Source organism: Mesoplodon mirus, assembly GCF_964341445.2.
Source record: "Mesoplodon mirus genome assembly, chromosome: 16".
Classification (NCBI taxonomy): Eukaryota; Metazoa; Chordata; class Mammalia; order Artiodactyla; family Ziphiidae; genus Mesoplodon; species Mesoplodon mirus.
In genome coordinates, this window is record NC_138992.1 from 67,421,940 (window position 1) to 67,448,464 (window position 26,525).

Below are 26,525 nucleotides of genomic sequence, written 5' to 3' on the forward strand. Positions count from 1 at the left end.
TTTGGGTCTTTTTAACATCTTCCATTTTTTTTTCTCACCATACTTAGGTTTTTCTACTCATCCTTGAGCATATGGAACATAATTATAATTGCTATTTTAATGCTTTTATTTTCTAATTTTACCTCTGTCATATCTTGGTTTGTTCTATTGATTTTCTTTTCCCTCTTCCTGATTATAGGTCATATTTTTCTGCTTTTCATGTCTGGTAATTTTTAGTCAGATACCAGACATTGCAGATTTTATCGTATGGGCTTTGGATTTTTTGGTATCCCTATAAATGTTCAGCTTTGTTCTTGGTTGCACTTAAGTTACTTGGGATCAGTTTGATCCTTTCAAGACTCCTAATGGGATGCTCTTCTGAGGATTCACCCTGATTCCTCCTGCATTGTGAGGTCTTTTCACTTCTGGCTGGTGGTGTCACAAACTATTCTCAGCCCAGTGTGAGGTCCAGGAATGGTTTTCCCTCCTTTCTGGTGGTTTTAGTCCCTGGCCCTTTGGTCTTTTACTCCAGGCATGTGTAAGTCAGCATTCAACCATAGATTCTTGGGGACCCCTCCGTAGATCTCTGGAGCTCTCTTGCTGTGCTGATCCCTCCTCTCTGTTACTCTGCTCTGCACATTCTAGCTGCCTGGGGTATTTTCTGACACCAGCCAATGTCTTCTGTGGATACCAGCTGGGTGACCAACAATGCAATTTTGACACTAACCACTCAGAGTTAGGTATCAAATTCCCCAGGTTTAAGACTCAGTTCCACAAGACTGCCTTCAGTTCAAAGGCCAGTTGCAAGTATCAGGTCACCCATATTTCTAACAGAGCAGCTATAAGTTGGGTGTTTCCAGTGACCCCCTCCTCAGTTCAGTAATTTACTAGAATGGCTCCAGACCTCAGGAAGCCACTTTACTTGCATGTACCAGATTTTTATAAAGGATACAAATGAACAGGCACATAGGGCAGGATCTGGAAGGGTCCTGCATGCAGGAACTTCTGTCTCTGTGGAGTTGGGGCACACCACCCTGGCAGGTGGATGTACTTACCAAGCCAGAAACTCTGAATCTCCTTGTTCAAGAGTTTTTATAGAGCTCAATTTCCAGCCCTTCCCTACCTCCCAGGTCAGTGGGTGGGGCTGAAAGTTCCCACCCTCTAGTCACTTGGTCTTGCTGCATCCCAAGGCCATCTAGGGGACACAGCCTAACACACTTCTTTAACGTGAACTCACCCAAGGGTGATCTAAAGGGCCTCCTTAGGAATAACAAACTCCTATCAGAAAATTCCAAGGGTTTTAGGAACTCTATGCCAGGGGCTAGACGAAGACCAAACATGTATTTTTTATTATACTACTCCACCCGAACCTCCCCAGCTCTCATCTCTGTCTCCCTAACTTGGCAAGACCCCTGGACCTCACTGGGCTTCCCTCTCCCTGTGCTGCAGTCTGGAACTGCTTCCAAAGCAGTAAGATGGGGGCAGTTGTAGGATCTGCCTCATCATTTCTCTCAGGGATTCCAGTCCTATGCCGCTTCTCGTCCAGTTGTCCCGTTTGTTAGTTTTTTTATGAAGGGAGGGAAGTTCCCTTGGCAGTTAATCCTATATGGACCAAAGTGAAAATCAAGGTAAGACGAGTTACAGAAAGGATAGGAGATTGCAGTCAGAGACAGGTTGTTGGAGTTGTGATCTCATGGACGGTACCATTTTGGGTAAGGACCAGGCACTGTGGAAATGCAGTGTAGAGGACTAGTAGGAAATGTGAAGGTCAGTGAACTGAGAGGGCAGTTCTGGATGGTGTAGTTCACAGAGGTGTTCCCCTGCGAATCAGGTACTAAAGTCTGCAGTGAATGATCAGAGATTAGGAAGTCTGTAGAACAGCTAATAAAATCCCTCAAGAATCAACGTGTGAAGGAAATACTTGCAAAAATATACTTTAAATCTTAAGAGAAAAGCATCCTAGAAAAGTTAAATGCACAAAATAGGAATTTGTGAGAGTGAGTTCATCTTTTGGTTTTCAGTTTAAAAAAAAAAGACATTTTAAAGGTGTTTTATAAAACTAGAAACAGTTCATTCCATAAAGGGGGTGGTATGTTTTGTCCCTCTCAGCAGTTTATTTTAATTAATATGTAAAAAGCACCTAGGGAAATGATGGCTATTGGGACTGCTCCCTGAAATTAATAAATGGACTGTAGTTCCTTGTATCCTTGTCAAGATGAAGTGGTGAAAATAAAACCAGAACAGCCTAATTTTGACCTTGCAGATAAGTTGGGAACCTTCAATTCAAAGAGCAGCTTCAGCTACTGCAGCTCAAAGGATTATTTTTGTCCCCTCGAGGACTGCTCTGCTGATCACGTTTAAAGAAGAGTCTCTAAACATTCAAAACGAGTTGGTTCTAAAAGCAAAACCCCGTTTTTCGCTCTTGCCCCCCGCAGTAGGTTAGTAGTGGGTTTAATTTTGAGTAGTCTGGCATGTGGACTGACCTCTTCCTGCTCTCGCTGTAGGCTCTTCGATACTTGGCAGAGTGCCGTGCTAACAGAGAAAAGATGAAAGCAGAGCTGGGTATGATGCTAAGCTTGCAAAGTGTTATACAGAAGTAAGTACAATAGATAGTGTCTCCTAATGGAGTAGAAAAGTGGGTCGTGTTACTTTACTGAAATTTGTACTCTAATGTGACGGCATACTTTCGTGGGTTATATGTCCAAAAATGTTCTGATGGTCAGTGTTGTGATTATTTCTACACGTTGATATTAACAGTAGTTCTTATGAAAATGCTCAAATTTTATTTTATTTATTATTTATTTTTGCGGTACGCGGGCCTCTCACTGTTGTGGCCTCTCCCGTCGCGGAGCACAGGCTCCGGACGCGCAGGCTCAGCGGCCATGGCTCACGGGCCCAGCCGCTCCGCGGCATGTGGGATCTTCCCAGACCGGGGCACGAACCCGTGTCCCCTGCATTGGCAGGTGGACTCTCAACCACTGCGCCACCAGGGAAGCCCTCAAATTTTATTTAAAATGTTGGTACACACTGTACTTATGAATAATATTTCTAAAAAGAGACAGTCTTACCCCGTATGCAGTTTTGTGAAGTAGATGTAACTGGATTTGCTAACGGTGCAACACGGGTGCCGTTTGAAAATGTGCAGCATCGTAGTGTAGTACGTAATTCTTTTCTTACTTCCTCGCAGTCTTGCTCAAAAGAACCTTGATCTGTATCGTGACAAAAAGGGCTTTTGGCGAGAGTTTCCTGAGAAGCATTGCGCTGTCTCTTAGAGATGTAGAGCCATTTAATTTGAATTCTAGCAAATGGGTGGTTTTTAATTGTACTTTTCATCTTAGGAAGGTTTTTATATCTATCATCTCATTTTGCTATTTACAGCTTTTTGAGGTAGGTTAGACAGATAATAGTTTTAAGGGTGAGAAAATTACAGAGAGGCCGAGTTTCTTATCTGTAGTCCTTCAGCTGTGTTGCCTCTGGGAACGTCTGGTTTTGCTCCTTTCCTAGGCCTTGCTGATTTCCTTGTAGAAGGCTAGAAATGGAAGATTAAGTGTTTTGATATTTCCACTGTGTCTGAAAGCAAAATAACTGTGCTTTCTGAGGCTTTATCTTAGTTTACTTTGTATCTTGATCTTATTCAAGACATGACTGCCTTTAAGACTATACTAAATAACCATTTAATTTACTGATTTTTAAAACTTGCAGTTTCTTCGGCTTGAGTGCTCACAAAACTTCTATAATTCCCAAACACTGTGAGTTAAATTATATCAGTGGACAACCATGCAAACTGACTTCCAAGGCAGTGTATTTTTTTTTTCTTAGTGTTCTTGGCTTCTATATAAATTTTATTTTAATAATCTTTTTTTTTTTTTTTAAATCATGCTACCCCTGATAGGTGCCTTGATCTTTAATAATGACAAGTTAGAGACTGAAGGGTTTTTTTTTGTTTTTAGTCAGGTGATCAGTTAGGAATAAATATTAGAAAATATTGACTGGCATCAATTGTATTAATCATTACCTATGGTTTGAGGTCAGTTCCATTAGTAAAATTTGGATTCTAGTTCTGACTTGAGACAAATGGTCTCTTTGACCCTCAGTTTCCTTATCCATACACCTGCAGTAACAACTTCAAAGTGCTCGATTCAGTGGGATGATCCATGTAGAAATGCTCTGTAAATTCTAAAGTGTTGTATAAAATATGAGGTTTCATTGTTCTTGTTCCTAGTATGTTTTAATGCCATGTAATTATTTTTAACTGGCATATTCTTTTGGAAATCGTGACAGGATTAAGCATAATATGGAGGCTTCTGTAGGATTATTTTATTCATATGATGAACTTAAGATTGTGTATTTCTTCAACAGGTTTGGTTATTGAAGCTGAAAATACATGGTAAAAATTTTTTTATGTAAGAAATTATATGAAAAGTTAATGTTGATATTAAAATATGCTTCAAGGGCTTCCCTGGTGGTGCAGTGGTTGAGAGTCCGCCTGCCGATGCAGGCGACACGGGTTCTTGCCCCGGTCCGGGAAGATCCCATATGCCGCGGAGCGGCTAGGCCCGTGAGCCATGGCCGCTGAGCCTGCGCGTCCGGAGCCTGTGCTCCGCAACGGGAGAGGCCACAACAGTGAGAGGCCTGCGTACCGCAAAAAAAAAAATAAAATAAAATAAAATAAAATATGCTTCAAATTTGAGCTTTAAAGATTTAGAGCAAGTTTTAGAGGTGCTGTAGATTTAACTTATAAAACAATTTCTTAGCTTGGTTGGCTAAGCTTGTGGTATGTGCATATGTATGTGTGTATCTGTAAATGAGAGATACATCTAAAATATTGGGTTGGCCAGAAAGTTTGGGGTTTTCCTTAACACCTTAACGTTAGGGAGACAGCTTATATATATATTTTTTAATAAATTTATTTATTTTATTATTTATTTATTATTCTTGGCTGTGTTGGGTCTTTGTTGCCACGTGCACGAGGGCTTTCTTTAGTTGCTGCGAACGGGGGCTACTCTTCGTTGTGGTACACCGGCTTCTCATTGTGGTGGCTTCTCTCATTGTGGAGCACGTGCTCTAGGCGTGTGGGCTTCAGTAGTTGTGGCTCGCGGGCTCTACAGTGCAGGCTCAGTTGTGGCGCATGGGCTTAGTTGCTCCGCGGCATGTGGGATCTTCCTGGACCAGGGCTCGAACCCGTGTCGCCTGCATTGGCAGGCGGATTCTCAACCACTGCACCACCAGGGAAGACCAACAACTTATATCTTTATAAGAGAAGTATTGTGTCAGTTCAGGTCATTATCTTGCAGTGTCATCTGGGAAGGAGATCTTGAGATGGAGTTAGAAATGGAAGAGGTTTATTGTGAGATATGGTCTGTAGAGGTAGAAGGGAATGAAGAAGGATTGGACTATAGTCATTAGACTGCAATGTAGATCTGACATCTGTAAAAGGAAAGTGAAGAGGAAACCGAATGGGGCAAGGAGAGTCTCAGATTGCAGTGCAAATCTGACAGACAGCTCAAGGGGGAGCTCCAACGCGAGGATCACCCTGTAGATGAGTCTTGCATTGGGCAGAAATGGCCAGGCCCTATAGTGCCCCCGCTGCCCAGGCATTGAGTGGGGTCTCCCTGGGAACGGTCAGGCCTTGGAATGAAGGATTGAGTGGTGTGAGAGATCTCAAAGCCACTACTGCTGGTGACTCTACTATCCTACTCCCTGTAGCCAAAGGGCAGGTTTCCTTCTTAAAGGGAGATCCATGCAGTGTGTCTCCACGGTTGCCACAAGCAGCTTCCCTTTAATACAAATGAGGTATATTTTTTAGGACACTGTGGTGATCGTTGCTGGCTCCTCCAGCAGTAAAACACGTATGCATTCATTGCATATGCCGTTATAATTTGGTCCTATACCCCGCTCAAAAGTGGAGATATGATGTAATCATTTTTATATATATTTTCCAGCTCATTTGGCTATTGGAGATCTCAGATTTGAAGGTTACCTTTCAAGCTTTTTTAAAAGTCACCTCTGTTTACCAAAATAATCATCTTAGAATTTATCAGTTACTGTTATCAGAAGGTCAATAAAACTATGTGTTTTAGCTTGTAAACATTAAGACTGTGAAGTATTAGAAGCAGGTTTTGGTTTAGCATGTTTAGCTTTGTGTTGTGAATTATCTCATGGCTTGGACATGATTTTCTTTTTTTATATATTTTATTTATTTATTATTTATTTTTGGCTGCGTCGGGTCTTAGTTGCAGCATGCGGGATCTTTGTTGTGGCACGCGGGTTTTCTCTTCTCTAGTTGTGGTGCAGGGCTCCAGGGCACGTGGTCTCTATAGTTGTGGCGAGGAGGTTCCAGGACGCCGGGGCTCCAGGGCAAGTGGGCTCTGTAGTTTGTGGCACGCGGGCTCAGTAGTTCTGGCACACGGGCTTAGTTGCCCTGCGGCATGTGCGATCTTAGTTCTCTGACCAGGGATCAAACCCGAGTCCCCTGCATTGGAAGGCAGATTCTTTACTACTGGACCACCAGGGAAGTCCCTCATTTTCCTTTTTTAAGAAATTAGAGGGCTTCCCTGGTGGCGCAGTGGTTGAGAGTCCGCCTGCCGATGCAGGGGACACGGGTTCATGCCCCGGTCCGGGAAGATCCCACGTGCCGTGGAGCGGCTAGGCCCATGAGCCATGGCCACTGGGCCTGCGCGTCCGGAGCCTGTGCTCCGCAACAGGAAAGGCCACAGAAGTGAGAGGCCCACGTAATGCAAAAAAAAAAAAAAAAAAAAAAAAAAAAAGAAATTAGATTGCTCTGGCATGATTATTTTCTCCTCATTTACTTTTTTCTTTTGGGTACCTGTATTAAAAATTCTTAAAAAATCAAAAGGAAAAGTTTTTATCATATAGAGCAGGGTGAGTTTTATATATGCATAATTGTTTGACACTGTAGACATATGTTCTTTAGACATTACTTTGCATTTTGACATCTGTGTTGGCAGATACAGATGACTGATTTACCACTACTCCATTGTTATGTAGGTCATCTTGGTAAGCCATAGCACAAGAGATCTATATTGTCTACCCCAACTGTTTTCATTGATGTGGCTGCCCCATGACAGCTAGGCAGTCAGGGTGGGATTCGGATCAGTTTTTCTCTCTGTTTAGGAGTACTGAGTTAGGGGGAGATTTAGCTATGATTCTGTGGAACTATACAACTAGGGAAGCAGCAAAAGGATCTTTCCATACCCCAGTAAGACCCAGAGAACAAAGAAAATCTGTTGTGGAGGGATGCTGCTTTACTGACTGAAGAGAAACCTTCATCTGGAGTGATCAAAGGGGAAACCAGAAAGCAGAAGTAGGTGGGGAGAGTGGAGGTTATTCTTAACATGAGAAGCAGAGAACAATGTTTTATAAAATAGGGAAAATTTTGCGTATTAAAATTTTTTCCCTTTAATCACCAAATTATGTTTTGCTACAAAATTTTGCTGAGATTTTAGCACGTTATTCAACAGCAGGTTTGACTTAACGTTTAGGTCAAATTGGTGCTTACAGATGGACAGTTGGATTGATTTCAAAGTCACTGTTACTTTCAGTTCTTCAATTGAGAAGAGAATTTTAAGTTCTCTGTCACTCAAAATGAATCTGGCATTGTGTTCTAATTTTAATCTTCCATAAATGAAAACTTGTCCTTAGAGCTTAGAACCTTTTTACATTTTATTTTTAACCCTGGATCCCTTTGTGGAGAGAATTTTCAAAATGTCAATCTAGGAAAATATCTAAATGCAGTTTAAGACATTTGTTAATTGGTATTTCAGGAGTAATACTTCTGATACAAAATGTATTTTATAAAAGCACTTGTGAATATCTAACATGAAGTATGCTATAAATAAAAGTCAGTTTAATAAAATGTGGCATCTCAACTTTAAAATACTTCATTTCGTCTGGAGAACTTCCTAAAATTCTAGATTTTAAAACAGTGCCATAGTAATGGTGGTCTATTCTTCTTGCTAAAATCTTGGATGAAAAGTATGTGCTTCGTTTCTTTATGCCTTTCTTCTGTGTTCTTTTATTTTCTTTAAAATACTATTTTAAAATCTTATTACAAGTATGCCGTATGTGGTTTATTTATAAAAATTCAAAAATATAAAAAAAAATCCATAATGCCATTTATCTTTTCATTTAAATATGTTTATACATACATATTTTTTTAAACTTTAGTTTGAAATGACATCAGACTTTCAGAAAAGTTGTACAAACAGTACACTGATGCCTAGATAAGTACACTGGTAGTCCCCAGATTTTAACATTTTACCATTTGTTTTACTGTGTTTTTGTTTTTTTAAATATTTATTTTTTTTTGGCTGCCCTGGGTCTTAGTTGCGGCATGAGATCTTTGTCGCGGCATGTGGGGGGTCTTTTAGTTGAGGCATGCGGGCTTTTAGTTGCAGCATGTGGGATCTAGTTCCCTGACCAGGGATCGAACCCAGGCCCCCTGCACTGGGAGCGCAGAGTCTTAACCGCTGGACCACCAGGGAAGTCCCTTGTTTTACTATTTTAACATTTGCTTTATTCTTTCTCCATACATGTTGTTGTTTGGTATATATGTCTTCATAACTTATATATAGTCATTGTGAAGTATGTATTTTAGGAGAAAAAAATGTGTCCTTTGTCATGTTTAATGCTTGGATTTGGGGCTGGAATTCTACTTTGTGTGATAGCAGTACACAATTCCTTTTCTAATTGTTTCTATTTGCCTCATCTACACTTGCCCATTCCTTTATTTCTGAATCACTTTTAGTTGTGTCTTGTTTTGTGAGTCAAAATGAAAATCTTTTAGTGGGGGGAATAAAGTAGGAGCTTGAGATTAACATACACACACTACTATATATAAAATAGATAACCAACAAGGACCTACTGTATAGCACAGGGAACTCTATCTACTCAATAACCTATTTGGGAAAAGAATCTGAAAAAGAATGAATATATGTATACGTATAACTGAATCACTCTGCTGTACACCTGAAACTAACACAACATTGTAAATCAACTATACTCTAATAAAATTAAAGTAAAAAAAGAAAATCTTTTAAGTTAGTGAGCTAGGTCCATTTATATTTATTGCCGTTACTGATATATTTCATCATAACTCATTTTTGTTGTAATTACCATGTATATTATAATAGTTGTGTTTCTGTGCCTGCTGTTTTCTTCTTTTATCTGGAAAATTTCTTCTGATTTGTCTTATTGTTATAGTGGTTACCTTTGTACTTATACTTTAAAGAGATGTTCTAAGTTTTCTGTTTTCTTATTTAAACTCACCATCTTGCTTGTTAGTTTTAATGGTAGTCTTTTCACTCCCATAGTCAATGACTTTTTCTACTTTTCCCTTTTCTTCTCCCTTTTCCTTTTTTTAAGTTGCATTATTTCTGCTTTATCAGAACATTTATATATTCTATTCTCTTTTCCACTTTAGTTTTAAATTTAGATCTACAGTTAAATGTGTAAAATTCTCCTCATCAGTCCTTTTGCTGAAGTTTTCCCAGTCATCTCTTTCTTGATTGAAGCTTAATTCTCTAGTAGATTGCTCAAGTAAGACTCTAGTATTCCTTGAGTTCTTTCATGTTTAAAACTCCTTTTCTATAACCTTGATACTTGAAGGACAACTGGACTGCATCTGTGGTTCACCTTTTGTTTTCTTGTGATTCTTGAAAATGCTGCTCCATTTTGCCTTGATTTTTATGTTGTTTTTTTGTAAAGTTTTTAGAACAGAGGGTGGCAACTTTTTTTCTGTAAAATAAAAAGCCAGATAGTAACTATTTTAGGCTTTGCTGGGCTCACAGTCTCTGTTGTGGCACTCAGCTCTGCCCTTGTGGGTTAAAGCAGCCAGAGATGATATGTAAATGACGGGCTTTTGCTCAAGGATCATAGTTTTCCTGCCTTTGGACTTCATTGTTACCTAAGCAGAGCTGCTGACTGCCTTCTTAGAACCCTTTTTAAGTTAGGATTGGTTTTACATTGAAAAATGAAGGATGATTTTCTGAGTTGCATAAATGTTATAAGAACACTTTTTTTAGTGAACAACACAGGAAAAAAAAAAGCAAAACCAACTCCTAAAGGAAAAGTTGTGAAGATCTTCAAAAGATGATAACAAGTCTTTAACATTAAAATAGTATATTCACTGCTTTCATGAAGTATATGGAAGTCTTATCTGGCTTTTATAGGCAGTATAAAATGTTATTAGTAGCATCTATATAGAATTAGAGTGAATTGGTATTTATGACCAGTGAAGAAATACATTCAAAATGAAAATTATTTTTGATATATAATGAAGATCAGAGTTCACCTTTCAGTTGTGTTTTATGAATAACATTTTGAACATTTTCAATATAGATAACTTCAGAAAAAGTGGTGAGGAATCAATATACTTCATTATGGAATAGTAAATTACTGAGCAGAATTCCAGTTATTTAGATGAAAGAGCTTTTCAAAATAGTCTTTTCTCAGATGTCATATTTTAAAGACTGAACTAAATCCAGGGCATTAATCAGCTCTTTCAATTTTCACTTGCCTAAGAAGATTAGGGCAACTAATACTTGTTTAATTATACAGTCTTTCTTATGTTTATGGCCAACTGTACCATATAACTCTAGACTTTTTGTACTTGAATGTTTTGAATCACAGTATTTGAATAGTATTTTTTTTTTTTTTTTTGCGGTACGCGGGCCTCTCACTGTTGTGGCCTCTCCCGTTGCGGAGCACAGGCTCCGGACGCGCAGGCTCAGCGGCCATGGCTCATGGGCCCAGCTGCTCCGCAGCATGTGGGATCTTCCCAGACCGGGGCACGAACCCATGTCCCCTGCATCAGCAGGCGGACTCTCAACCACTGCGCCACCAGGGAAGCCCAGTAATTTTTTTTTTTTTAAGACTAAGATACCTGCTTCCAAATATGTAGATGCTCTTGGCTTTTTTCATTTTGGTTTTAAAAGCATTTTAAAAAAATAAGGCAGTAATTATTTATCATTAATTTGTTGAACAGCAACATGCATAGATATTTGTGATACCTCATATAGTGCCCAGATCAAGACGTAACTTCGTTTTTTTTTTTTAAACATCTTTATTGGAGTATAATTGCTTTACAGTGTTGTGTTAGTTTCTGCTGTATAACAAAGTGAATCAGCTATACATATACATATATCCCCATATCCCCTCCCTCTTGCGTCTCCCTCCCACGCTCCCTATCCCATCCCTCTAGGTGGTCACAAAGCACCGAGCTGCTATGCGGCCGCTTCCCACTAGCTATCTGTTTTACATTTGGTAGTGTATATATGTCAATGCCACTCTCTCACTTCGTCTCAGCTTACCCTTCCCCCTCCCCATGTCCTCAAGTCCATTCTCTAGGTCTGCGTCTTTATTCCTGTCCTGCCCCTAGGTTCTTCAGAGCCATTTTTTTGTAACTTCGTTTTTACTTCATTTTTGCTTATATGCTTTTGCAAATTTCATTTTGCCTAAGACAAGATTTTACTTAGCTTTAAGGGAGATCTGTGTCTATAGAGGTGTTCCCTTAACTGTTTCGTAGGAAGGGTAGCAATAAAATTAGTCCTATGAAGTATACCAGAAAAACATACTTAGAACAACAGTGGGACCATCATGTTGATTTGACTATGTTATTCTTTTAAAATCTTTTGGTTTTAAGTAGATAGGAATTGAAAATCTTCCAGAAAGGAATTTATTACCGTATGAAAATGATGACACTTTGAGCTATGAAATAAAGGAAGTTAAAAATAGTGGTGGTGGGAGTATTTATTTCCTATAACCATTTTTGCCAGTCTGTGGTCTGTAATTGCTTTATCTAAGTAGATGTAGCCTATGTGACTCTAGAAATAAAGTATAGATCAGAATGAAGAAAACAAGGTTTTGCCAAGTTGAGGAATAAAATTACAGAATCAGTAGAAGTGACAAGACTACTTTGTTAATTTATATGTTTCTTTTCAAGGACTACAACTCCAGGAGAAACAAAACTGCTGGCCTCTGAAATCTATGAAATTCTTCAGTCTTCCAATATGGCAGATGGTGATAGTTTCAGTGAAATGAATTCACGTCGAAGGAAAGCTCAGTTTTTTCTGGGAACCACAAATAAACGTGCCAAAACAGTGGTTTTGCATATAGATGGTCTTGATGATACGGTAAGACTTTTATAAATACGTGGTTCATAACATGGGAGAGAGAAATCATGTTAACTGGTTATCTCAGCGTCACCTGCTAACAATCTTTAAGAATAAGTCCCTGGCTTCCCTGGTGGCACAGTGATTAAGAATCCGCCTGCCAGTGCAGGGGACACGGGTTCAAGCCCTGGTCCAGGAAGATCCCACATGCCGTGGAGAGCAACTAAGCCCATGCGCCACAACTACTGAGCCTGCGCTCTAGAGCCCGCAAGCCACAACTACTGAAGCCCACGGGCCTAGAGCCTGTGCTCCACACCAAAAGAAGCCACGACAATAAGAAGCCCACAGACTGCAATGAACAGTAGCCCCCGCTCACCACAACTAGAGAAAGCCCACATGCAGCAACGAAGACCCAACACAGCCATAAATAGATAAATAAAATAAATAAAAAGAAAAGAATAAGTCCCAATATTAGCATTTTATTCTGATAAAGAGGGGCATTTTGTGCTTAATGGGTCAGTTATTCAAAGGACATAACCATGTAAATATTTATGCCCTAGTAATAGAACTTCAAAGTATATGAAGCAAAAACTGACGGAAATGCAAGGAGAAATAAATTCACAACTAGAGCTGGAGATTTGAATACCGTTGTCTCAATTAATAGAACAAGTATACAGAAAATCAACAGGGATATAGGAGACGCAACACTAACAACCAACTTAACCTAACTGATATTTATAGAAAGCCCCACTCAGCAGCAAGATAATATTCATTCTTTTCATGTGCACATGAAACATTTACCAAGATAGACCATATTGTGTCCCATAAAACAAGTCCTGATTCAAAAGAATGAGAACCAAGCAAAGTGTGTTCTCTGAGCACAATGAAAAAGCAAGTTAGAAATCAATCACAGAAAGACACCTGGAAAACCCCCTAAGAATTTTGGAAACTAACACATTTCTAAAATAATCCATGGGTCAGTGAAGAAATCAAAGGAGAAATTAGGAAGTATTTTGAACTGAATAAAAATGAAAATGTGGGGCTTCCCTGGTGGCTCAGTGGTTAAGAATCCACCTGCCAATGCAGGGGACTTGGGTTCGAGCCCTCGTCCAGGAAGATCCCACATGTCGCGGAGCAGCTAAGCCTGTGCGCCATGACTGCTGAGCCTGTGCTCTAGAGCCTGCGAGCCACAACTGCTGAGCCCGCATGCCTAGAGCCCTTGCTGTGCAACAAAGAGAAGCCACCACAATGGGAAGCCTGTGCACCGCAACAAAGAGCAGCCCCCGCTCTCTGCAACTAGAGAAAGTCTGCGTGCAGCAACGAAGACCCAATGCAGCCAAAAATAAAAAAATAAAATAATTTAAAAAAAAGATGTAGTATCAGAATTTGTGGGAAGCAGCTAAAGCAGAGTTTAGAGGGGAATTCATTAGCGCCAAATACCTGAATATTTATATACAAAAAGGAAAAGGTCTCAGTGACTTAAGCTTCTACCTTAAAAACTAGAAAAAGAAGAGCAAATTAAATCCAAAGTAAGCAGAAGAAACAAAAAAAACCCCAGTAATCAGTGGAATGGAAAACAGAAAAATCAGTGAAATCAAAAGCTGATCTTTGACATAATCAATTAAATTGATAAACCTCTAGCCAAATTGATTAAGAATAAAAGAGAGAAGTCACAAAATATCAGTATCAGAAATGAGACAGCATTGCTCTAGATCTTTTAATATGGACACTGAAATGAAAATAAGTGAATATTTTAAATAACTTTATGCCAATAAATTTGATAATGTAGATGAAACAGGAGAATTTCATGAAAGATGGATTGCCAAAGCTCACTCAAGAAGAAATGGATAACCTGAATGAATAACTCTATGTCTATCAAAGAAATTGGATTTGTAGTTAAAAACCTTTCCATAAAGACAATTTCTGGCCTTGATATCTTCATTGGTGAATTCTCCCAAACGTTTAAGGAAAATGTAATACCAGTTGTACTGTCTTTTAAAGTATTATTCAGTAGTTGTACAGTGTAGGTTTTTCTCAACTCATTCTACCTTGTCTGCTTTTTTTTTTAATATATTTTTTTATGTGGACCATTTTTAAAGTTTATTGAATTTGTTACAATATTGCTTCTGTTTTGGTTTTTTGGCCACAAGGCATGTGGGATCTTAGCTCCCTGACCAGGGATCAAACCCACACCCCCTGTATTGGAAGGCAAGGTCTTAACCAGTGGACTGCCAAGGAAGTCCCTTGTCTGCTTTTAATATTAGCTGTTCAAGCATTCTTTTGATTATAGTGTGTATCTTCTATTTGTGTCTGTATTTCACATGGATTTCTTATAGGCACCATATAGTTGGGCCTTGCTTTTTTAATCCAATCGAAAATTTTCTACCTTTTAACAGGAGTGCTGGGATCATTTGCCTTTAGTATGATTATTGGTATGACTGGATTTAAAACAACCATCTTGCTAATTGCTTTCTATTTGTCCCATGTGTTCCTTGTTCTCTTTTCCTCTTTTTCTGCCTTTTGGACTAATTGAAAGTTTTTTATGATTGCATTTTATCTCCTTTGTTGGCTTATTTGCCTTAATTCTCTTTCCTTCTTTCCTTTCTTTTATGTTTGTTGAATTAGGGTTTATTTTGTGTATTTTTGAATTTTATTCAGGGTTTATTTTCTGTATCTTTAACTTATCAGTGTAGCTTCAATAACACTAATCACTTCATGCATGAGACACTTATAACACTATACTTTCATCTGCCTTATCTCTGCCTTTGTGTTCTTGTTGTATGTTTTACTTCTGCATATGTTATAAACCCCAGATTACTTTGTTATTACATTAAATATTCTCTTTTTTTGATTAAAAATTGTTTTGTGTGGTAAATTACACTTAGCATAGAATTACCATCCATCTTAGCCATTTACAAGTATTTAAAGACATTAAAAAATAAGAGTATTTTCTGTCTACCCACATATTTACCATTTCTGGGGCTCTTTATTCCTTTGTGTAAATACAGATTTTCGTCTCATATCATTTTCCTTCTGCCTGAAGGACTCCGTTAACATTTCTTATAGTAAGTAGTACAGGTCTGCTGAGGATGGACATTTGGCTTATTTCCACCTTTTGGCTATTATGAATAATTCTGCTATGAACATTTATGTACAGGTTTTTGTGTGGATATATGTCCTCATTTCTCTTGGGTATATTCTTAAGGGTAGAATTGCTGGATGATACGTTTAGCTTTTTGAGCAACTGCCAGACTGTTTTTCCACAGTGGCCGCTGCATTTTACATTCCCATCAGCAAGGTGTGAGGGGTCAATTTTCTCCACATCCCTGCCAACATTTCTTATTTTCCATTTCTTAAAAAAATAGCTATTCTAGTGGGTGTGAAGTGGTATCTTATTGTGATTTTGATTTGCATCTACCTAATTACAATGATGGTATCTTTTCACGTGCTTATTGGCCATTTTTAGTGGTTGACTTAGGGTTTATTGTGTATGTCTTTAATTTATCACAGATTTTCTCATTTGGAGAAATGTCTGTTCATTCTTTGTCCATGTTTTTCAAAAATGGCTTATTATTTGTCTTTATTCTTGAGATGAGTTAGTTCTGTTAATATCATGTATTGCATCCGTTGATTTTCATATGTTGAACCAACCCTTCATTCCTAGGATAAATCCCAATATGTCATGGCGCATAATCTTTTTAATGTGCTTCTGGATTCAGTTTGCTGGTATATTATTGAGGCATTTTGTATCTGTATTCATACAGGACATTGGTTTGTAGTCTTTTTTTCCCTCGTGCTGTCTTTTTCTGGTTTTGGTATCAGGGTAATCCTGGCTTCCTAAGAGGAGTTGGGAAGTGTCTGGATGAGTTTGTGAAGGATAGGTGTTACTCTTCTTTAAACATTTAGTAGAATTCACTGGTGAAACCATTTGGTCCTGGGCTTTTCTTTGTGGGAAATGTTCTGATTATTAATTCAGTTGCTTTACTTGTTGTATAGGTTTATTCATATTTTCTTGCGTCAGTTTATGGTTTTGTCTTTTGAGGAATATATCACTTCACAGAGGTTATCTGATGTGTTGGCATACAGTTGTTCACAGTATTCGCTTATAATCCTTTTCTTTTGGTAAGATTGGTCATAATATATCCTCTTTTATTCCTGCTCTTAGTATTTGAGTCTTCTTCCTCTCTTTTCTTGGTCAGTCTTGCTAAAGGTTTATCAATTTTGTTGCTCTTTCCAAAGAACCAACTTGTGCTTTCATCGATTTTTCTATCCACCCCTCCCCCATTCTCTATTTCTTTCTTCCCCTGCTCTAATCTTTATTATTTCCTTCCTTCCGTTTGCTTTGGGTTTAGTTGGCTCTTCTTTTTCTTGTTTCTTTTTTTTGCAGCTGTGTTGGGTCTTTGTTGCTGCGCGTGGGCTTTCTCTAGTTGCAGCAGGCAGGCTTCTCATTGCAGTGGCTTCTCCTGTTGCAGAGCACGGGCTCTAGGCTCACGGGCTCCAGAGCGCAGGCTCAGTAGTCGTGGCGCACGGGCTTAGTTGCTCCGCGGCATGTGGCATCTTCCCGGACCAGGGCTCGAACCCGTGTCCCCTGCATTGGCAGGCGGATTCTCAACCACTGCGCCACCAGGGAAGCCCTTTTTTCTTGTTTCTCGAATGGAACATTAGGTAACTGGTTGGAGATTTCCTTCTACTTTAATGTAGTCGTTTTAGCTATAAATTCCCCTCTAGGCACTGCTGTCTCTGCACGCCATCAGGTGTGGTGTGTAGTTTGTCGTTTCATTCATCTGAAAGTATTTTCTAGTTTTTTTGGTGATTTCTTGTTTGACCCATTGGTTGTTTAGGAGTTTGTTGTTTAATTTCCATATATTCATAAATTTCCCAAATTTCCTTTTGTTACTGATTTCTGATCTCATTTCATATGTGTGATTTCAATCCTTTTACACTTGTTGGGGCTTGTCTTGTGGCCTAAAGGTCTATCCTGGCGAATGTTCCATGTGCACTTGAGAATCTATATACCTTGGGTTGGAGTGTTCTACAAGTGTCTGTTAGGTTTAGTTGGTGTACAGTGTTAAGTCGTCTTCTTCCTTGTTGATCTTCTGTCCAGCTGTTTTATCAGATGGGCTTCCGTGGTGGCGCAGTGGTTAAGAATCCTCCTGCCAATGCAGGGGACACGGGTTTGAGCCCTGGTCCGGGAAGATCCCACATGCCGCAGAGCAGCTAAGCCCATGTGCCACAACTACTGAGCCTGTGCTCTAGAGCCCACGCGCCACAACTACTGAGCCTGTGCTCTAGAGCCCACGAGCCACAACTACTGAGCCTGCGTGCCACAACTACTGAAGCCCGCACGCCTAGAGCCCGTGCTCCGCAACAAGAGAAGCCACTGCAATGAGAAGCCTGTGCACCGCAACTAAGAGCAGACCCCGCTCGCCCCAACTAGAGAAAGCCCGCGCACAGCAGTAAAGACCCCGTGCAGCCAAAAAATAAATTAAAAAAAAAAAAAGTCAGATGGATATTGACGTCTCTAACTCTTTGAGTTTTGTGTATCTGGAAGAGTCCTTACTGTATTTTTCTTTTGAAAGATATTTTTATGTGTATAGAACTCTAGATGACAGTTCATTTTCTTACCATACTTTACGAATATTGTCCCACTGTCTTCTCCCTTGTATTGTTTCTATTCAGAATTCTGTCCTTCTTTTTTTTGTTCTTCTATATGTAATGTATCTTATTTCTTCCCTCTATCTCTAGAAGTTTGATTTGAACCTTTTATATATCTCCTTAACAGTTTACACTGTGTCTACTTGAACATACAGAATATGGTTAGAATAACTGTTTAATGTCTTCGTCAACTAATTCAGTCATGTGTTATTTTTGAGTATGTTTCTGTAGGTTGATTTTTCTAGTTATAGGTTGTATTTTCTTGCTTCTTTGCACGCCTCATAATTTTTGATTGGATGCCAGATATTACAGATTTTACATATTGGGATACAGCATGTATTTGTATGCAAAGCCTTTAAATGTTCTTGAATTTTGTTCTGGATCAGTTAAGTTACTTGCAAACATTGGATGTTTTTGAGTCTTGCCTTTAAGCTCTGGTAGGCAGACCACAGCACCGTTTAACCTAGGGATAATTTTACTATGCTACTGAGGCCATACTCTTCTGGGTTCTCCGTCTGTGCGCTGTGTACATCAGTTTTCTCTGCTCTGGCTGATGGGGACAGGAAGTATTCCCAGCCCTGTGTGAGTCCGCAGGATGGTTCCTTCTATTCCTTTCCAGCCTGGTTGTTTCCTTCATCACTCAGCTGAAAACCAGAGGGGAGCCCATTGCCGATCTCTGGTGTGTGTCTTCTCTCTGAGGGGCCCCCTTTGTGCAACTGTGTCCTCTCATGCTCTGTGCTATGAATTATAGTTGCCTTGACCTCCCTGAATTTTCAACTTTGTGTCCTCAACTTGGGGAGACTGCTGGTTCTGCTTGGCTTCCTGCTTTGTGAGTCACAGCCTAAAAATTTTCCAGGCAATATGCTGCTGTGCTGGTGAGCCTCACTTCATTTGCTTCCCTTCTCTCGGGGGTCACCTGCTTTCCAACACCTGGAAATCATTGTTTTATTCATTTTATTTTGTCTGTATTTTTAGTTGTTTAAGGCTTGAGGGTAAATCTGGTCCCTGTTACTCCATCTTGACTGGAATTGCAGGTCTCCCTGAAGTTATCTTGAGCAGTGATAAGTTATATACCTTCACATATTTAGGGCTGGCAACTGGTGGATTACCACTTATCTCTTTAGCTGTGCCAGGTAGGTTACATTGGATTATCCACAGCTTTTTCTAGTTGTGGTATTGGGGCACCTAGCCCTCAGGATTTAAGATTCAGTAAACGGGTTGGGGAAAACTTTTCATATGCATATTATTCATGACATTGCCAAATAAGTTAACAACTATCTTATCGAAACTGGGGCCAAGATCCCAAAAAGTTTCTAGAAAGCAGGTTCTGGTAAATGTAAATTAATTGAATGAAAGATATTAAGATATATAAATTGTCACCAGTACTATTTGTTTAATGTTAATGAATGAAAACAGTACAGTTCCTTTTTAAAGCTAGCAGAAACCAAATAATAAAACCCAACAAAGCTCACACACACAAAAATATAGGCCACATAGGGGGCTTCCCTCGTTAGGCAGTGGTTAAGAATCCGCCTGCCAATGCAGGGGACACGAGTTTGAGCCCTGGTCTGGGAAGATCCCACATGCCGCAGAGCAGCTAAGCCCGTGTGCCACAACTACTGAGCCTGCACTGTAGAGCCTGCGAGCCACAACTGCTGAGCCCACGCGCCACGCTACTGAAGCCCACGTGCCTAGAGCCCGTGCTCTGCAACAAGAGAAGCCACCGCAATGAGAAGCCCGTACACTGCAATGAAGAGTAGCCCCTGCAACTAGAGAAAGCCCGTGCACAGCAACGAAGACCCAGTGCAGCCAAAAGTAAATAAATAAATAAATAAATATATTGAAATATATATAGGCCACTATATCTTAAAAATGTAATTGCTAAAATCCAAAAAAAAGCAAGTTAACTCTGAAACTGTACTGTAATGTTTTGGTGGCATAACCTGGCACCTAGTATGTGCCAGGCACTATTTTAGGCACCAGGGATACAGCAGTGATCAAAATAAGCAAAAGTTCTCATAAATCCTATGTTTGACTTCATTAAGCTAATATCATAGTTGGAGGAGGCAGTCAACACGCCAAGTTTTATAGTATAGTAGAAGTGGTAAGTTCCATGGACAAAAATAAAGGGAAGGTAGCTAGGGATTACTAAGGGGTGGAATGGTGGATTATAGTTTTAAATAGGATGGTTTAAAAGTCCTCTTGGAGAAACTGACATTTAACCAAAACTTAGGAGTGAGGCAGTGGATATATGTGGAAGAGTGCATGTTCCCAAGAAAGGGAGCCATGAGTGTCAAGCCTTCACACATAGACAACTAAGAAGATACCTAAAAGTAATAAAAGGATGTGGAAGAAATTGCTTTAGGAAAGAGCTGTAGTTTAACAATAAAGTTTTTGCTTTGTCAAATGTATTCTTAAAACGTAAAAACAAGTAGGAAAATATTTGTAATGAATAATTGGTTAGTGGCCTTATTACTGTATGTAAAATAGATAGCTAGTGGGAACCTGCTGTATATAGCACAGGGAGCTCAGCTCGGTGCTCTGTGATCACCTAGATGGGTGGGATGGGGGGAGAGGGTGGGAGGGAGGTCCAAGAGGGAGGGGAAATATGTATACATAGAGCTGATTCACTTCATTGTACAGCAGAAACTAACACAACATTGTAAAGCAACTATACTCTAATTAAAAAGAATAAAAATTTAAAAATGTATATTAAAAAAATCAACAGAAGAAAATCGAACAGGAAAATGGGAAATTCCTGGAAGAGATGTAGTTTCCAGTAAATAGTATCGGCTAACATTTATTGCAGTACTTGCAGGTACCCTTCTGGTGTGTTAACTCATTTATTTTTCATAAAACTATAAGGTCTACTTATAGTCCCAGTTTACAGATGAGGAGACGGAAGCACACCAAATTGAAATAGCTTCCTGGTATAGTAGAAGTGGTGAGTGAAGGACGTGGGATCTGAATCTAGGCAGCGTGGGTCTAGCTGCAGAACCCCGCTCTTAACTGCTGCTTTGGACAGCTACGCAGGGAAACGTGTCTACTCTCACTAGTCATGAAAGCAGTGTACATTACTTTAGTGTATGTATCAAGGCTTTTAGAAAGATATTCCTGATTTTGGATTGTCACAAGCATTTTTCCTTTTGCCTTGTTTCCTCAGCTGCAAATCATGCTACTATGGAGTCTTTAGAAATTGGAGAGAGGCTACTATCTACATCTTTTGAATTGATACACATACACTCTCTCTCCCCCTCCCCCTCTTCCTCCCTCCCTCCCTCCCCCTCCCCTTCCCCTCTCCCCCTCTTCTCTCCCCTGCCCCGACTCTTCTCCTAGCAATTGCCAGGCAGTTAACTTTGACCCATCTACCTCCTTGCCCAATTCCTAATTTTATCTGCTTATGATTCTTAAAACCTAATCTTGACCCTCTATCCCCATCAAGAAGTTACTCATCCTTTGCAGCTAATTCTTGATCCTATTTGCTCTGTTGAAGATCTCATGTTTACATCTTGGAATTGGACACCCCCCCCTTTACCTGTTGCAAATGTGTTAATTTGTGTTAAAATAAAGATGAATTGGCATCGTGAATCTGGTTTTTCACTGTCACACATAGTTGGAATTTAACGTCAGACTCTTGTGATAAACCAGGCAAGTTGCTTAACGTTTATATTTGTTGGTTTCCTCACATTTAAAGTAAGGAAACAGATTAGACTAGTCGTATCCTAACTTTCATGTTGTACATGCTATGCAAACTTCTGTTCACTTTTAAGTTTACCTGGTGTTGAATATGTGGAAGAGATAAACATGGACCGTTTGGGCACTAATCCACCAAAGGCGCTTTGCAGAAGGGACAGTGCGGTACATGAGCCCCGTGCGCTGCCATGCACCACTGTATGCGAGACCCTTGCCTGAATAGTGTTGAAACGCAGAAGTGGAAAAATAGTTTAAGTAGGAGATAAACAATGATGTGAGTTGTTTTGAAGGATGTGGGAATAAGTTTGAAGACTGATTTTATTCAATAGAAGAGAAGAATGAATCAGGTAATTGAAGGCAGTGCTTCCTAGGCTATGACCCAGAGACTTGGTGTCATTTGCCGATTCCTGTCCCCTCAGAAGTACTGAATCGGAGTCTGGTTTCAATACAGAAACAGGATAATTCAGAGATGTTGATTTGATGTATGGGTTGGAGGAGGAGGGAGGGATGGGGAGAACTGTAGTTACTTTTTAATTCATTTTCTCTTTGGATCTTGTGTTTAAGATGACCACTTGTTATCCACGTGGATGTGTTTGTAGACAAATGAAAATAAAATCATATTGGAGGTAGGCTTCTGTGCTTCTACATGGTAGTGATGTTTGAAGTGATCTGAATAGTCTACTGAGGGATGAAGTAGAAAGAAAATCACTTAGTTTTAGGACTGGACCTTGGAGATAAAATGAGACAGAGGGTGAAATACTCAGTGATGTAAGCAGAACACCAGGGTAGTGTATTATTAAGAAGTCAAAGAAGCATTGAAGGGCGTATGTTATATTGTGTTTGTCAAGAGGAAAATGAGAACCAAAAAGTGGATATTGATAACCCTTGAGAATGCAGTGGTAACCACCGAGAATGCCATGAATGAGGGATGCGGTGATATAAATACCAAGTGATTTAAAAAATAGTGACTCATACACTGAATGCTCACTAATTCTAACTTCAGTCTGTTAGAATTTATCTCTGGAGGTTTTAAAGCTAGAGCAGGGGTCAGTAAACCCTTTCTTTAAAGGGCTGGATAGTGAACACTTCCGGTTTTGCAGGCATATGGTCTCTGTTATGACTACTGACTCTGCTAGAGGGTGAAACTAGACTTGGACAATATGTAAACAGATAGGTGTGGGTGTTTCCAATAAAACTTTATTTACAAAAACAGCTGTTGGACCGTAGTTTGCCCACCCTTGAGCTTGAGGAAACTCTGCTTTTCAGCATGTTTTCTATATTATTCTTCCATTCTGTTTGGTTTAAGATTTAAATTAACACTGGCAAATTTATTTCTGATTAAAATGATTAAAATTAAATATTAGTAATGAAGCTTGAAAAAAATCTAGCAGGAATTACTATTTTGTTGGATCTTATAAATTTTCATAAACTTGACTAAGCACCACCCTTTCTGTGCCCTCAAATGTGTGATTGTAGAATTGAAATAGGGACATTAGCTTTCCCTTGCCCTGTGTTCCCTCCTTTCCCCCAAATATAAAGACTAGTTCAGTGTTGTTTGGTTTGATTTATTCCCTTATTATTTTGCTAGTTTTAATAACAATTTGCTTTTACTTTTTCAGTCTCGGAGAAACCTGTGTGAAGAGGCTTTGTTAAAAATTAAAGGCGTTATTAGCTTTACTTTTCAAATGGCTGTTCAAAGATGTGTGGTGCGAATCCGTTCAGATCTGAAAGCAGAGGTTGGTATTTTAAATGGCTAAATATGCTTGAGGTTACAGGTAAACACGTCAGTGTTCAAAATTGTTGTCTTTTTATCTGGCCTAGGCTTTGGCATCGGCAATAGCATCAACCAAGGTTATGAAGGCTCAGCAAGTTGTGAAAAGCGAAAGTGGAGAAGAGGTAAAAGCTCTGTTTAGTTTGCTTTATGCTTGACTCCCTCTTGATGATCCCTTGTGGCCAGCAGATTGCTAGTATTTTTAGATGAATAGCTGCTGAGTATATAGCGATGTGGCTGAGTCAGATTATTCTAATGTTTCTTGGTTAGCAGTTAACACTTTTAGAAATATAGAGAGATCTTTGTTGGATTTCAGAATCTCTCAGACTCTGTTCTTGATCTCAGTGGAGATGTCTTGCTGATTTTATTTGGAAATAAAGGATATGTGGTTTCCTTGCATTGGTTTTTAAATACTTTCTAACCCTTAATTGGTTTTGCCAGTCCAAAAATAAAGATCCAACCCATCGTTGGGCAAGTATATATAGTGATAATCTTTGCATCTTGCTACTCTTTCCACTAGCTTTGTGATAGGGAAGAGGGATCTATATGGCTTTAGCTCATTTGAGTTTCCATAGAAAGGAGGTTCATTGGCCCTTCAGGGCCCCATAGCAGTCAGATGCTTGTTTTTGTCGTCTTTAAATAGAGGTTGAACATTTATTCCTGGAGCCTCAGGAGAAAAGCATCAGCATTTTCATGTGTACTTCTTCCTTCTGCGCTTACATAGTGCTCAACAATTGGGCCTACCTTCATAGAAGAGGATACTTTTTAAAGGAATATAGCCTCTGAGAATAAATATGGTGATGAGAATGAGACGTAAAGTTGACTTTTAACGTTTGACATGTACTTATATCAATTAGGTTGACTTTGTAACAACTCTTAACATGCTCTCTGCATCAGATGCTGGTCCCGTTCCAGGACACACCTGTGGAAGTAGAACAGAACACAGAGCTGCCCGACTACCTGCCTGAGGACGAGAGTCCCACAAAGGAGCAGGATAAAGCAGTGTCCCGGGTGGGCTCACACCCAGAGGGTGGAGCTAGCTGGCTGAGCACAGCTGCAAACTTTTTATCCAGATCGTTTTACTGGTGACTTCAGTTTGGGGCTCAAGGACTGTGTAAACGAACAAGGGGCCAGTTTTCCATTGTTGTGGTGAACTGTCAAGTGCAATTTGCAATAAGTTATCATGAAAAGTTTCTAGATTACATGATTAAGAATGCTGCATTTTACATTTTACTGGACATTTTACCCCACTAAGTGGTAAAAAGGACAGAGGGTACAGGTGGAATTGCTTTGTTTATGAAGGCGTTTTGGTTTTGTTTTCCTTTGTTTAAATTGCCTCACTTTTTAAAAAAACATGGGTCCACTGTTAAACCAAACATGTATTTGTGCAGCTTTACATTTTATTTTACACAAAGCACGTGATTAGGAAAACTTGTTTTCTCAAGCCTCAGGACCTATCTGAAGAGAAGTTTGTTGTTTTTTTTTTTTAGCTCAAGTTGTGCATGAATTACTGAACACTTTTCTCTGCCTTTTCTCATGAAAGATACTTGCTTTGGTACTCTTTCTTTCTCGTGAAAGATACTTGCTTTGAAAGCATTTCTCATAATTCCCCTTTTGTGCCTTTTTTATTTTGCCAACCATGTTTATAGAAAGGACGTTACTAGTGACATTTTGTGAATTAAAACATATTCATAGCAACGTAACAAACCCCTAAAAATACAACTCTACAAAAACTTGGCAGTCTTATTTGTTATAATTTTTAAAAGATTAACACAAAATCAGTCGAGAAGGAAACATGTATATCAGCAAAGTGTTATTGGAAGACCATTTGAATGTGACCAAATGTGGTCCTAGTTGACTACTGTTCAGTTTGGTTTATATCAGCTCTTGAGAATTATGTCCACCCTAATATTGGGAGTGACTGTAAATGGTCTCTAGGCCTTACTTTGTGATTATACAGTATCCCTTGCTAAGAAAAAAAAAAAAAGTAGTAAAGAACTGACAAACTTGAAAAAAAGAAAACAAAAATGGAATGCCTATAATGCCATAGTGCTATTTGGTAGAGTCTAACCTTAAAACATGAATTGCTTGGCAGATGCCTATTCAGTAGGTGTTTCCTTGTATTGCCTTTTGTGAATTTATTATGAACATGCAGTCATATTGAATGAAAAGAAAAAAAGACTCAAATTATTGCTTATAAAGAAATAAAGCCAGCGTTTGTCCGTCCACTTAAACTTTCTGCCAGAAAAAAACAGGACTTCAGCAAAGGTAAGATAAATAAATATAAATATATATACATATATATTTTTGGTATAGATTTAAGAGCTAATTACATATATGTAATGCTTTATTAAATTTCTGAAATATTTGGCAACAAAAAATTTTCTTTTGGAAATCCAACTAACTCCAGATAAAGTTTAATGCTCATATGATTAAAAACTAATAGGAGGAAATCAAAAACTTTTTTCATCAACATGTAGAGCTGCTATTTTACTCCTTGGAGAATGTGAAGTGAAAATTGGACCCTGGAGGGTTTCCTTGCATTTTCATTGCTTCTCTTTTAGAGAAAACTAAAAGCATCCAGTGTCACTGGAGAAGAATTATTGTAAAATAGTTCGCCAACAAGAATCTTGAGTTCAAGAACATTGTGACCTTATGGAGGGAGGGGTGTTGAGGGTATGGAGAGTAATATTTTTTCACCTGGGGTCTGATTCAGGTGATGCGCACAACTGAAAATATAAGCTTTCAGGGCATGTATTGCTTTAAATGCATAGTACAACTTGCTGCCAGACCAGATGTGTTGGGGAAAAAAAACAAAACAAAACCACCTCCTTTCTATAGCCATTGAAACAAAGTTTACTGTTCTGTTTTAACAGGTTTGTATTTTATTTTGCATTGCCACACATCTGCTTATTTAAAAAACGACATCCTTTTGATAGTAGTTGTTCAGCACAAGTAGGTATTACAGCTTGATGTTTGTGTGTTCTAATTCTCAGTGTTCCTTGATTCCAGGTCTTATATATAGAGCAGTTAAGGCAACTGTAACAGCATTTTTTGAAATATATTGTAAAATAATAAAAGGTAAGATAATTAAAATTGAATGGATATTGCATTTTTGTGGTATAAGCCTTACTGATTTCGCTAAAGCCTGTTTGTATCCACACTGCCCGGCACCTTCTCCTCACTCCCTCGCTGCAAGTGCGTTACCCGACTAATTCCCGGGCATCTTCCATTCATCTCCTTCCCAGCACCACACCTGCTTCTTCCTGGGTTTGGATCAGTGCCCCTGTACACAT

At 39.1% G+C, this 26,525-nt stretch overlaps 1 protein-coding gene across 1 annotated transcript in view; it reads left to right on the forward strand.

The window, feature by feature from the left end:
• ARMC1 (armadillo repeat containing 1) overlaps positions 1-26,323 on the forward strand; it is a 33,865-nt gene extending 7,542 nt beyond the window's left edge. The window contains exons 3-7 of the mRNA XM_082601031.1: positions 2,484-2,575; positions 11,942-12,131; positions 23,078-23,194; positions 23,280-23,354; positions 24,127-26,323. Coding sequence (XP_082457157.1) covers positions 2,484-2,575; positions 11,942-12,131; positions 23,078-23,194; positions 23,280-23,354; positions 24,127-24,318 — 666 coding nt within the window. The 3' untranslated portion in view covers positions 24,319-26,323. The remainder of the gene's footprint in view (positions 1-2,483; positions 2,576-11,941; positions 12,132-23,077; positions 23,195-23,279; positions 23,355-24,126) is intronic.
• Positions 26,324-26,525: the final 202 nt, after the last annotated feature.